This window comes from Aptenodytes patagonicus, chromosome 2 (assembly GCF_965638725.1).
Source record: "Aptenodytes patagonicus chromosome 2, bAptPat1.pri.cur, whole genome shotgun sequence".
NCBI lineage: Eukaryota > Metazoa > Chordata > Aves > Sphenisciformes > Spheniscidae > Aptenodytes > Aptenodytes patagonicus.
This window is the reverse complement of record NC_134950.1, coordinates 145,135,219-145,148,368: the sequence shown is the minus strand read 5'-3', so window position 1 is coordinate 145,148,368 and position 13,150 is coordinate 145,135,219. Positions and strand designations below refer to the sequence as shown.

The following is a 13,150-nucleotide window of genomic DNA, read 5'->3' as shown; positions in this document are numbered from 1 at the left end:
CCCTTCAGAGTTGACCTACAAATTCATGCTGTAGGTCAGAGCACCTCAGACGCTCAGAAATGCTGTTGACAATTTTAGTTATCAGAATATTTACAGTCCTCTCACTTGACTGGGGAAGAAAAATAATCTGGAACTGTTCCTTCAGTCGGCATTGGCTTGTTATAGGAAGAATCACTGTTCTTTGCCAAGGCCCCTGTCAGGCTATGCAGATCAGCTGGGACTCAAACCCAGAAGGAAGCTGGTCTCTGTCAGGCTGTTTTGTTAGAGAGATCTCTGACCATGAGTGATTTCCCAGCCAGTGCATTGCTACGTGCATCCCTTGCAGGGCTATGCGGAACAGCCACAAAAGGTCACAAATACCAGAATACTCCAATATACTTCAAGGCAGAAGACTTCTGCCAAGGACAGGGGTGATTCCTCAAATCATTAACTAATTCTGGACAAATTCTTTTGAGATCAAGTTAGCAGAAATGTATTAACTCTCCTCTGTTCTTTCTCCTGCTCTCCAGCTCTTCTTTGATTGAGGGTCCTAATCTTGAACTATGAATTCAGTATTCTACCAAAGTGAGGTGTTCTTTGTTGTTCTCCTGGGTTCTCCATGATCTCATTTAATTGTTTTCTCTTTACCTCCTTCAATCCATCATTCTCTTACTGTTCTCTACTTTCCTTCCCTCCTTTTTATCCATATAAATTTAAGTGGCAAACAGCACTGTGGGCAAGTTATGCTAGGCTGAGAGAAGAGGAGGGACATAACCCAACAAACAAACCAGGGAAAGCAGTCTCTACTGTTCCCCAATGTGTCTTCTAGCCCCGTTTCTACAACTTAGAGCCAGAAAAGATGGGAGTTGATGGGGAGACGCACACAAATGTTCCACATTCAGGTGTTGGAAGAGAAGATGAGCAGCAGAGGGGCATGAGGAGCTAACCAACAAAACACAAGAAGAATAAGAATCAAAGTTTTCTTCAGGAACACAGAGATAAAGAGTTAGTTGGGAATAAGGTGGCATCCAGTGTGCAAGTTACTCGTACCACACCAAGTCAGAGAGGTGCTTGTTCCCAGTAGCATCATTCAGACATATTCTGACCATTCTGTAACCGAGGCTCTGGGCAGTATTCTCATTTCTGACTACCTGTAATGTCTACAATTTTATGATAATTGCTAATAATTTGAAGTTTCACAAGTAGAGATCAGAGAAAGCATTCAACTTATATGAGAGGTACTTAGTGAGGTAGAAATAAATTTACTACATATTTAGAACAACAGTTACTCAGCCATGTTGCAAACATTGAAATAACTGTAATATTGATATCAAACAGTTGAAAATAGCATTTGAACTGAATAACTAAACTTTATACTGTTAATTTCCATTTAAGTTGTTTTCCAATAGCAGAGTAACTATAAACAGTGAAAATCCACAATTACTTAAGTCAGTCTAAGTCTCATACAACAACATTAAGGAAGTTTTCAAACACATAAGTTTCCATGTCACTGATATGTTGTAGCCTGTAAAACACAGAAATGAAAAATCACATGCATTACCTTCTTCAGACTTGCAGTTCTGCCTCACCAAGAAACAATGGTTTCAAGTTCAAACTTTTATGAGATATCTTATTAAGAAACTTTATTAACCTTATTTTGAAATTTATCAGTAAGGGAACTCATTCCTTCACCTGTGTAGTATAAAAAATATAACTCAGTACTCATTTTTCTGAACATCAGCACAAGTTTAAATTTGGCAGGTGTCACGAGCAGTTCAGTTTTCTCGTACTTACAATTAGAAGGATGATCACTAACAAGCAACTGTGGGTTGTTTTTTTCATTGTGGAGTCTTCCTGGAGAGACACGTTGTAGCTGACCCTTCTGGGAATTAAACAACAAAAACAAAAGCAGTATTAGACTTTATCTGTTAAGATAAATTCCTTGTCTTTGTGTATGAGCATCTTTTTAGACTTAAAGTGGACTCTGTCTGTGTGTGTGTGCCCCCAGCCTTGCGCGTGCTCATGTTTGATTTCACTGGAGGCTGGTATGCTTTTAATTTGGTCTCCTCTGTGGATCTCTGGTGGTGGGTTCAGCTGATGTGGGGTACAGCTCCCTGTTACTATGGTATCAGCAGCAGATCTGGGTTAAATGCTGTGTCTTTGCCAGCTGAGGCTACCTTGGTTGTCCTGATTCAGCTGCTTCTAACCTACACATACGGCTGCAGACCTATGAAGAATCTGGATATTTTTAAAATGACCTAAAAACCCCAGAAAGATCTGGTTTGCAGATAAGCGTAATGGCAGCTCAAAAGGCATATTTATGGGGCTAGAGAAAGCCAGAGGTTGGGTAACCTCTAGCTACATGAACAAGCAAGTGTGGCAGGAAAAGAGAGAGAAACTGGGTACAACATTGTGGGATTACACGCTCCCTAATGCAGCTAGCTTGGCCGGGCTGCGGGTAGACACACGGCAGTGTAACCCTCAGGTGGTCGAGAATGACTGCTTCAGCTGCACAAAGTACTGGAGAGGCAGAGCACGGACATGACTCCACAGGCGTGGAGGGAACTGGATGGGCACCTTTTTGGTTTTCTTTTTTTTCCTAAATTAACACCCATCTGGCCTTTCTGGGAAAAATATCCATGTATCATCATGCTGCTTCACAGTTGTGGGAGTTCAAGCAAGCAAAGCTCTTTGCATTAACACAGCATTTTTAGTTTTATAAAAATGGAACTTCTGCATTAGAGTGCGAAACACAGCTTTTGTCAAGGCACAGTGCCTTCTGATGTCTCATGGACCACTAGTGGTGCATGGGCTGAGCAACATGCCTATAGATCACCTTCAGCCACAGTAAGACTGAGCACTCACACACCTTTATTGTTCAGACAGCTTAAAAAGTAAGAGTGAGGTGTTTTCTACCTGGGCAAACAATCCTGTGAGCACCCTACATATCTGAAACCCAGAAATTTAATGGGAAAAAGGCACACGGACTTGGATGCTTAGTCTACTTGACATGTAGTGAGCAACACAATCACTTGTGTAACATTTATCTCTGCAACAGCACTGTAACAGCTTTTCTCATCTTGAAATGGTCTGGAAGGCCACCCATTTTCAGAGGGGAAGGAAAATATGAGATCAGTTGTAACTGTCTTCATCTAAAAGCAGAAATATGTAATCTCAAAATGTAATAAAGGTGTGGCACTTCCACTTCAACGTAGCACATGTGGATGTAATCGCCTAGCAGAACCAAATGGTAGTGTTGCAGTCGTGTCACTGAGATTACATAAAACAAAAAGTGATGGAAAAGAGGGTTCAGAGGATTTGCCTCTAATAAGAAGTAGCCTTATTACTGTCTGAGCCTTGCCAGAACCATTCTGGTGTGCCAGAGGTAATGGGACAGGCAAATGACTCAGAAATAATATATAATTATGCTGTCTGCCACATATTTATATTTGATCAGCAATGGTAGACAACCCAATTGAAGCAAAATTGGACAGCTAGATCACAGGAAAATGCCTGGAATTGTCTGCATCTTCTCCAGACTATTCACTGCAGTGTGTATTGGTTCAAAACTGCCGAAAAGATTCATGGGCATATAAACAACGGGTCTTGGTCAGCTGTACAATGAGCAGACATACAAGCACAAATATGGTGTTCATACAGTTACACACTGTACTGTAAAGCGTTCTGTAGTGGGGTGTAAAGCCAGACTGGTAGGTGCCTCTATTCTTCTTGCCAGCCTCATTACTTCTGCCGCATCTATAGGGATTTGGTAAAAAGCAAGGAAAGGAAGGACTTTGCCTTGCAAACTGTCAACAGTTTTAAAATACACATCACTTTCCACAAATGGCACAGAGATCAACACAATATTATGACCTAGAACGCATAAACAAAATCAATAGCAATTGAAGTTACCTGAAGTTATCTACTTTTCCTGTACTTCATGCTGGGAGTGCTTGCAGCGCTATGTTGGGTTATAGCTGTGGCTGCAGGTAAATCTTATCCTCGTGAGATTTTGTGAACATTTGTTATTATGGACTGAAAGAGCTATATAAAAAGTTTCTTGCTCCTGTCTCTCCTAATTAAAAAAAAAAGCCAGCTTTAAAATATTTAACACATTGTTTTCCCCTCTGTTAACTGTGATGACTGTGCCATATGATACTACATATGAGTAAATGAGTAACAATTATTTCCCACGCTAAATCCTATATAGTCTTGATATTTCTAGTCTTTCTTCTTCTAGCCAGCTCTAACCACAGGAATGGCTGACATGCTACATAAAATCCAGTACCTCTTTTTAATTCCTCCTTCACAGGAATCTTTTCCAGTGACAACAATTTCAACAATTGTTGAACAACAATATCTTAACAATCCTCGTATAAAGCCCCTGACTAAGAGTGGCTTTTCTCTACTTTAACCGTAAGAATGGCCCATAGCACTACAGCACACTTGGGTTAACATCAGTATTGGATCAAGGATGATGATTGCACTGAAATGAAAAGGTACATGCAGATAAGAAGCGTTGGTCAATGGGCAGGGCAGAAACAACAGGGAGGCAGAAAGATTCATAGAAAAGGGAGCCCTGAGAGACGGACCCTGTCAGCCTCTGGGCAGAGGAAGAGACCAGCATCTCCACAGCGTTGCCCCCAGCACCAGCGATCCAGGTTCAGGTGCGACATGACAGGCAAGCTGGGATGTGCAAAGCAGCACACTCAAGTGCCCTCGGGTTTGGGTCTCTTGTGCTGATCACTTTTTTACACCAACTGGTACTACCGCCCATGGACAGCCTGCTTACAGCCAAAGGGCAGCTGGATAGCCCAGAGCAGCCTCATGGAGAGCGTAGGTGCTGTCCTGATTCCTGTTTCTACACTATTTATCCTTTTTCCGTAAGTCCAACAATGTCCTTGCTCAATGTTAAGATAATATAATGTGCCTCACACATTTAAGTTTTAGAACATCCCTATTTAGTGATTAATCATAAGCACATTCCTAAAGCCCAGTACTTTTCCATGATTGTATTAATACTTCACCCTCTGTTGCTTATAATAGTTACGTATGAAATCCCTGTCTGTTTTTTAAACTAGAATATTGTTCTTTCTAAATGTAACATATCTCAGTATGTGCTAAGATATTCCTCCTGCTTCAGCTATTATAGTAATACCATTGACACCTTGGGATTAGTCCTGAAGCTCATCTGAGGATGAGCACAGCATCCTACTTAGTAATGACATCTCTTTTGGCTCTGTCCTGATTTCTACAGCTGCAGAACTAAGCTGAACAGGGCTTCAATTACAACTACTATTGGGTTACACAGAAGGTGGGACAACCCTCCCTGCACAGCCATTTGCACAAGGCCAACAAGGGGGGTCAAATTTAGTCAGAAAGGAGGGTATAAGGCTGAAGATTCAAAATAGGGCAGTAGAGCAACATTTCTTTGCTGAGGTCTGAAGAAACGATAAGAAAGAAAGGCCTTTTTGGAGGAAGAACTGGAAAAAACCTTCTCATTTAATTATTCTGCTCTGATAATTCTGCAATGCCATCTTTCACAATAGCACTGTGTGCTGGTTTTGGCTGGGATAGAGTTAATTTTCTTCCTAGTAGCTAGTATGGGGCTATGTTTTGGATTTGTGCTGAAAACAGTGTTGATAATACAGGGATGCTTTCGTTACTGCTGAGCAGGGCTGACACAAAGTCAAGGCCTTTTCTGCTTCTCACACCACCCCACCAGTGAGCAGGCTGGGGGTGCACAAGAAGTTGGGAGGGGACACAGCTGGGACAGCTGACCCCAACTGAGCAAAGGGATATTCCATACCATATGACGTCATGCTCAGCATATAAAGCTGGGGGAAGAAGGAGGAAGGGGGGCACATTCAGAGTGATGGCGTTTGTCTTCCCAAGTAACCGTTAGGCATGATGGAGCCCTGCTTTCCTGGAGATGGCTGAACACCTGCCTGCCCATGGGAAGTAGTGAATGAATTCCTTGTTTTGCTTTGCTTGTGCACGCAGCTTTTGCTTTACCTATTAAACTGTCTTTATCTCAACCCATGAGTTTTCTCACTTTTACTCTTGCAATTCTCTCCCCCATCCCACCAGGGGCGAGTGGGTGAGCGGCTGTGTGGTGCTTAGTTGCCTGGTGGGTTAAACCACGACATGCTGACATACCTTTGGAGGAAGAAATGGTTTTAACGGCACAAAACAGGACTTGAGGGGTTGTGGCTAAGTACAGATGTGTGACACAAAAATACCTTTCTCAGTCGTTGTCTTACCTCCAGAAACTTTGAAAATTCACTTGCTACCTCCTCGTTTGGCTGCAAGTTCCTTAGATGGCTTTCTTTCCACCCCATGCAGCTTTCTCAGGGTGCAAAGCTGTGTAGCCACCTCCAACCCCAAGGTCTCTAGGATTTGTTAACTAGTGGAGAGGCTTGCAGACCGTCCTAGGGAGTGCCTTGCCACTCAGCACAGAATAGCACCAACCCACTCTGCCGGCATTAACACTGCGGGGGGGAAACACAGGGCAGAGGCACTGGGGCAAGACACGGGCAAGCCAGCTGCTGAGCATTTAGGGAGTTTGGATCCAAGGAGGATGTTGCAGGTCTGCTTGCATTGCCAAATGTGCAGATGGTCTGGGGGAAAGTATTACAATTGTTCCCTCATTCCCAGTTGGACATTTTACCCGAGTTCCTAATTTAGGCTACTGCTTTGGGCCAGAAGTGAGCTGTACATCACACTTCTATAATCCCATGTACTGTGCAGACCAGCAGACCAGACCTTCAGGCAGAGGAAATGCCATGGGTGTGATCCCCACGCGTGAGAAGGCAATAGAGCTAGCCCCTCCCATTTCCCAAGCACATGCTCTAGCCATTAGCCTGGAATGGTCTGCAAATGGTTTAACTGGCACCAGGATCTTCTGGCACCCACGTTTCCGAGGGAAATAGTGAGCTCTGCTCAGTTCTTCCTAATATGCCAGAAAGCTGGTGACCATCAGTCCCAGGTGGAGAGATGTGCCTCCCTATAGACTCTAGTCAAGTGTCCAGGAAGATGAGGCAAGGCAGAAGACATATCTAGTGTCTTGCATTCCTGTATTTCCTACTGGTTACCTTTACACAGCTCCGTGATCTTTTGTCTAACCCTCTTGAAGTTTTCATATGAAAATCTCCTGAGAAATACAGGTTCCAAATTCTTGATTTCAGGTGTCAGGCACCTAAAGGCATCACTACATGAAAATTGCAGGCATCTAGATAATTTGCTGGATCTTATCTCATTCCTTTTGGTAGTCTTGGAGATAATTTCAGTATCAGGGAGCCAAATGCTCAGTTGTGTGATGACTACTCAGTTGTTACTCAAGCAGATCACCATTAATTTCCATTAGCTTGCCTGGTGGAGACGGTGAACTGCATCTTGTAGAGCTGAGTGTGTGCTATGTTAACAAATTGAAACTATTAGCCATGGCAAACAGGCAATTTCAGAGCTACACAGATCAAGTGACCAAATAAATCTACTTTATCGATTCATTTGGATTACATGGGAGCTGCAATGTTTGATGCGTCATTTTCCCATTGAAAACTAGTCAACAAGAAGGGGCTATGTTACCTTAGGCTTCCCTTTAACCAAATCCTTGCCAATAAACTGGACAAAAATAGAAAGAAACAGAAAGTAGCTACAAACTTGTCTGTGTTTACTTTTAGGGTAATCACAAAGTTTTGAAAAGCCCCCACACTACATATCCGAGCAGCCAATGTGATCGTACACACTACAGAGAAAACTGAAGATGGTTGTTGCTAGACTGGGTAATACGACAGAGATAAGTATACTTTGAAAGAACAAAAAATACAAGAAATGTGCTTTGAATGAGAATTATATACCTGGGACTCCAATAACATGCAAGCCAAATTATCCAGAAGGTTTTCAGAAAAGGCTGAACCTTTTTTTGAAATAAAAGACAGTAAAGCATTAAAGGAGTTAGAGGAGCTGATTCCTTCCACCTGCCAGGGGCACCTGGGGTGAAGGGCCCTTGGGAGGTTTCCATTACCTAGGAGGGGAGCTGAGGCAGCTAGCTGAGCGCCGGAACCTAACTTTTAGGTCCCTGAAATTAAATTAATCCCATTCGTATTATACGTAGATCTGGGTATGGTATTTCTGCATCCTCTAATGGCTGTTATTGGGAGGTGATTCCTACCACGTATTAGTAGCCAAGAAAATTACTACTTTTTCAGTACTTAGGAAGCCATCCCTAATCCCCCTCCTGGCTCTTCGCCAAAGGGTTTTATGAGGTTTAAAAACAAGTAAAAGCAAAAAAAAATTCAGGAAGGGACTAGTAATGTATTTCAGGGGATTTGTTAGTAGCCAAAGTTTGAAATACTTACAAAGACCGGATTGTGTCATTTCTTTCAAAAGCTTTAGTTTTTACCTTTTTCAAATGTACTCTAGGAAGGTGTGAAACATGAAGTATTTTAGCCCAAAGTGTTAACAGGAGTATTTGAAGAGAGGTGTTCCAAGCACTTCTGGAGCTTAGCCTCTACAGGACTCCCCATACCTTGTTGCACTTCTCTGAAATTGGTAACATCATTCTGTTTTTACCCAGGAATAGTTGTCTGAACAATGTATGTGACCCTATTTTGTAATCTTAGGAATGTGCGTCTGGTTTAAGCTGGACTTTAAGTTATCCCAGGAAGAACCATCTTTGTTAAAAAAAAAAAAAAAAAGAAAAAAAGAATACTGTAGAATTTATCTTTAAATATAAATAATAAGCATTTAGTGCTGCAATAAATAACATGCCTATTGCTTTTTGGTGTACTGTGCCTCAGCCACATGTTTCCAGCCCTCCCTTGTGCTCGTGTTGTGAAGACGTGGCCCAGACAGCTACCCCAGCAGAAACTGAGCCCTGGAGTGAGTGAGTGACAAGGTTTTCTGCCTCTGCAACTCTCTGAACTTACCACAGGCTCTGCTGATACAAGCAGTGGTAAAAGGAAGGGGGTAGACATACTTAGTTCGGAGGAGATTGCGAGTAACAACAGCACATCTGCCCTGATATACATCAGTTTAAACTGTTGTGGAATTGAAATTAAAAGAAAATCGACTTTGGTGCTTTTGCCGTGAAAGAAGCAACAACACATGCAATTACGCTTGTACTCGAGCCATAATGCAGTACAGAGAGTGGATCACACTGCGTCTCTGGAAAATGAGTTCATCCTCTTCAATCACTATTCAAAGGATACACTCTTAAAATAACCTCACTGTAACAAAACAATGATGGTTCACATAAGAATTAAGTCTGGCTCTCAGCACCCTTCAAAGTATCATAGAATGGTTTGGGTTGGAAGGGACCTTTAAAGATCATCTAGTCCAAACCCCCTGCCACGGGCAGGGGCATCTTTCACTAAGGCAGGTTGCTCAAAGCCCCATCCAACTTGACCTTAACCACTTCCAATGATGGGGCATCCACAACTTCTGGACAACCTGTTCCAGTGCCTCACCTCCCTCACAGTAAAAAATTTCTTCCTTATATTAAACCTAAATCTACCCTCTTTCAGTTTAAAACCATTGCTCCTTGTCCTGTCATTACAGGCTCTGGTAAAAAAGTCTTTCTCCATCTTTCTTATAAGCCCCCTTTAAGTACTGATAGGCTGCAAAAAGGTCTCCCCGAAGCCTTTTCTTCTCCAGGCTGAACAACCCCAGCTCTCTCAGCCCTTCTTCATAGCAGAGGCCTTCCAGCTCTTTGATCATCTTTGTGGCCCTCCTCTGGACCCAATCTAATAGGTCCATGTCTTTCCTGTGCTGAGGGCTCCAGAGCTGGACGCAGTACTCCAGGTGGGGTCTCACCAGAGCAGAGTAGGGGAGCAGAATCACCTCCCTCGACCTGCTGGCCACGCTTCTTTTGATGCAGCTTAGGATACAGTTGGCATATCATATTGTTCATATCAGATGCCGAAGGCTTTATTTTTCTTTGTTTTTGCAATCAGATTTGTGCTAATGTTAAATACAAAACTTACATTTCTGAAGTATAACTCCAGATTTTACTAGCTCTGCTTTCAGTAATGGATAACAAGATAAAACCAGCAATATTTTAAAAAATTTACTAAATGCCAGTAAATATTAAGATGTTAAAGTCAAATTTTCAAGCTATAGAACAAAGGAGCAGAAAGCTGTGTAGCAAAGCAGAGGAATAAAATCTATAGCAGAGCATTCCCGCTATTCTAAGAGTGCTTGAGTAACAGGATTAAATGAAGCAGCATTGGCTAGTGGTCTACCACGTGATAGATGAAAGAACCACACTGCAGGAATGACAAGTTCATCACTGAACTTTCCTCAAAGCAGAACACTTACTTGCCATTTGCTACACTGTGAAGCTGTGGTTTAGTATCTCCCATAGTAGCACAGTATAATTTTAGCCTTTTAGGCACAGCTGTGAAAGGTCTTTTCAAAAGTGCTTGCAATTTTTGGAGGGCTTTGCAGCAGTGCTTGTAAAATGAGCAAGTAAGCAATTATCTAATCTTGGTGACACTGCAGTTTGAACACATCCAGAAGCTTGGGATGAATACTACCCTGCTGTAGAGCAAAGACTTCAAAGGAGTTGTATACATTTATGTCAGATTATAATCTTTTGCATAGCCTGCAAAATTAAAGCAGATATTTGGAATGAATCTGTATCTATAATTCTCTTTTTTTTCAGAGAAAAAAGTTTTCACAGTCCTTATCACCTGCAAAATAATCTTTGTGACTAACATTAATAACATTAGTATAATTTACAATGAGAATTGTGAGGGGTAGAGCTAAATAAACATTGCTAAATAAACTGAAATGTATTACACAGCTTCAGGCAAAACTGTGAGTTAAGGAAAAAGCCACCTCCATGGTTGCCTTATGACTTTAACTGGACTGGCATCCTGACTGTGCTGTACATACACCCTACATCTTATGTACAGCACATGCCACTCAATGCATTTAAAAATATTCCAACAAGTATTTGAGTTCAGTGGAACAAGAATATAATGACAAGGCAGATCTGGATGGACTTCGGAAGCACACATGAAGAGTTAGGGAGAAGCAAGAAAAACTGCAGGAATATAAGTGCATTCCTTTTTCCAATTCCCAAATTCTTTCTGTATCACATTGGAAGAATCTTCATCTAACTGGATGAATGCAACCTCATACGTGACATTCTTCCTTCTTGGATCAATACTTTGTTAGATCAATACTTTTTTGATTTCATATATTGAAATTTTTGTTAAAATTTTTCTTTCGGCTGCAGCATATACTGGAAAGAAAAATAGTTATTTAATATTTATTTGTGGCCAATTCCCTCTCAGTTTTCCATTTGGTCCTTCCCCAGGCAAACTCCCACTGGTCCTTTTTTTGTAACCATACATTCCTATAGATTATTTGAAGCAAGTGAGTATTTTATGGGGTGGGCAAAAAACCAAGAAAAATATTATACTTTCTTATTATGTCACTGTTTTTATATAAATCATATAAAGTGCGAAAAATCCTGTGAGTGGATTGTTATAAATCAAATGCACATGACACACATTTAAAGCATTTTTGTTCCCATTTGGCAGCAGAATAGCCCATGCTACAGCTGGATGTAGGTTTCATTTCTGCCCTGACAAAAATGAGCCTGTGTTGAAACACTAATACTTTTTTCTTGAGTCTGGTTCTAATTTTATAGCAGCTCTGCTAATAATGAATAGAAATCCTGATTATGATTTGAAGTCCCCCCAAGCTGGAAGACAGGGACGGCGATCAGGATGAACCCCCCATAATCCAAGAGGAAGCAGTCAATGACCTGCTACGCCACCTGGACACTCACAAGTCTATGGGGCCGGATGGGATCCACCCGAGAGTGCTGAGGGAGCTGGCGGAGGAGCTCGCCAAGCCACTCTCCATCATTTATCAGCAGTCCTGGTTAACGGGGGAGGTCCCGGACAGCTGGAGACTTGCCAATGTGACGCCCATCTACAAGAAGGAACGGAAGGAGGATCCGGGGGACTACAGGCCTGTCAGCCTGACCTCGGTGCCGGGGAAGATTATGGAGCGGTTCATCTTGAGGGCACTCACAAGGCACGAGCGGGACAAGCAGGGGATCAGGCCCAGCCAGCACGGGTTCATGAGAGGCAGGTCCTGCTTGACCAACCTGATCTCCTTCTATGACCAGGTGACCCGCCTAGTGGATGAGGGAAAGGCTGTGGATGTGGTCTACCTGGACTTCAGTAAGGCCTTTGACACCGTCTCCCACAGCATTCTCCTAGAGAAGCTGGCGGCTCACGGCTTAGACAGGTGTACTCTGCGCTGGGTCAAAAACTGGCTGGACGGCCGGGCCCAGAGAGTCGTGGTGAATGGAGTTACATCCAGTTGGCGGCCGGTCACGAGTGGTGTTCCCCAGGGCTCAGTTTTGGGGCCGGTCTTGTTCAATATCTTTATCGATGATCTGGATGAGGGGATTGAGTGCACCCTCAGTCAGTTTGCAGATGACACCAAGTTGGGCAGGAGCGTTGATCTGCTCGAGGGTAGGAAGGCTCTGCAGAGGGACCTGGACAGGCTGGATCGATGGGCCCAGACCAACTGTATGAGGTTCAACAAGGACAAGTGCCGGGTCCTGCACTTCGGCCACAACAACCCCATGCAGCGCTACAGGCTTGGGGAAGAGTGGCTGGAAAGCTGCCCAGCAGAGAAGGACCTGGGGGTGTTGGTCGACAGGCGGCTGAACATGAGCTGGCAGTGTGCCCAGGCGACCAAGAAGGCCAATGGCATCCTGGCCTGTATCAGAAATAGTGTGGCCAGCAGGAGTAGGGAAGTGATCGTGCCCCTGTACTCGGCCCTGGTGAGGCCGCACCTCAAATACTGTGTTCAGTTTTGGGCCCCTCACTACAAGAAGGACGTTGATGTGTTAAAGCGTGTCCAGAGAAGGGCAACGAGGCTGGTGAGGGGTCTGGAGAACAAGTCTGATGAGGAGCGGCTGAGGGAACTGGGGTTGTTTAGCCTGGAGAAAAGGAGGCTGAGGGGAGACCTCATCGCTCTCTACAACTCCCTGAAAGGAGGTTGTAGCGAGGTGGGTGTCGGTCTCTTCTCCCAAGTAACTAGCGATAGGACAAGAGGAAATGGCCTCAAGTTGCGGCAGGGGAGGTTTAGATTGGATGTAAGGAAAAATTTCTTTACTGAAAGAGTGGTGAAACATTGG

The 13,150-nt window shown here is 43.2% G+C and overlaps 1 protein-coding gene across 3 annotated transcripts in view; it reads right to left on the bottom strand.

Moving 5' to 3' along the window:
* CALCR (calcitonin receptor) overlaps positions 1-13,150 on the bottom strand; it is a 181,647-nt gene that overhangs the window by 77,332 nt on the left and 91,165 nt on the right. For 2 of the 3 annotated variants that reach the window (XM_076331504.1, XM_076331507.1), the window contains exon 2: positions 1,774-1,861. In XM_076331504.1, the coding sequence (XP_076187619.1) occupies positions 1,774-1,861 (88 nt within the window). The remainder of the gene's footprint in view (positions 1-1,773; positions 1,862-13,150) is intronic. The other variant, XM_076331505.1, reaches the window with a different exon arrangement.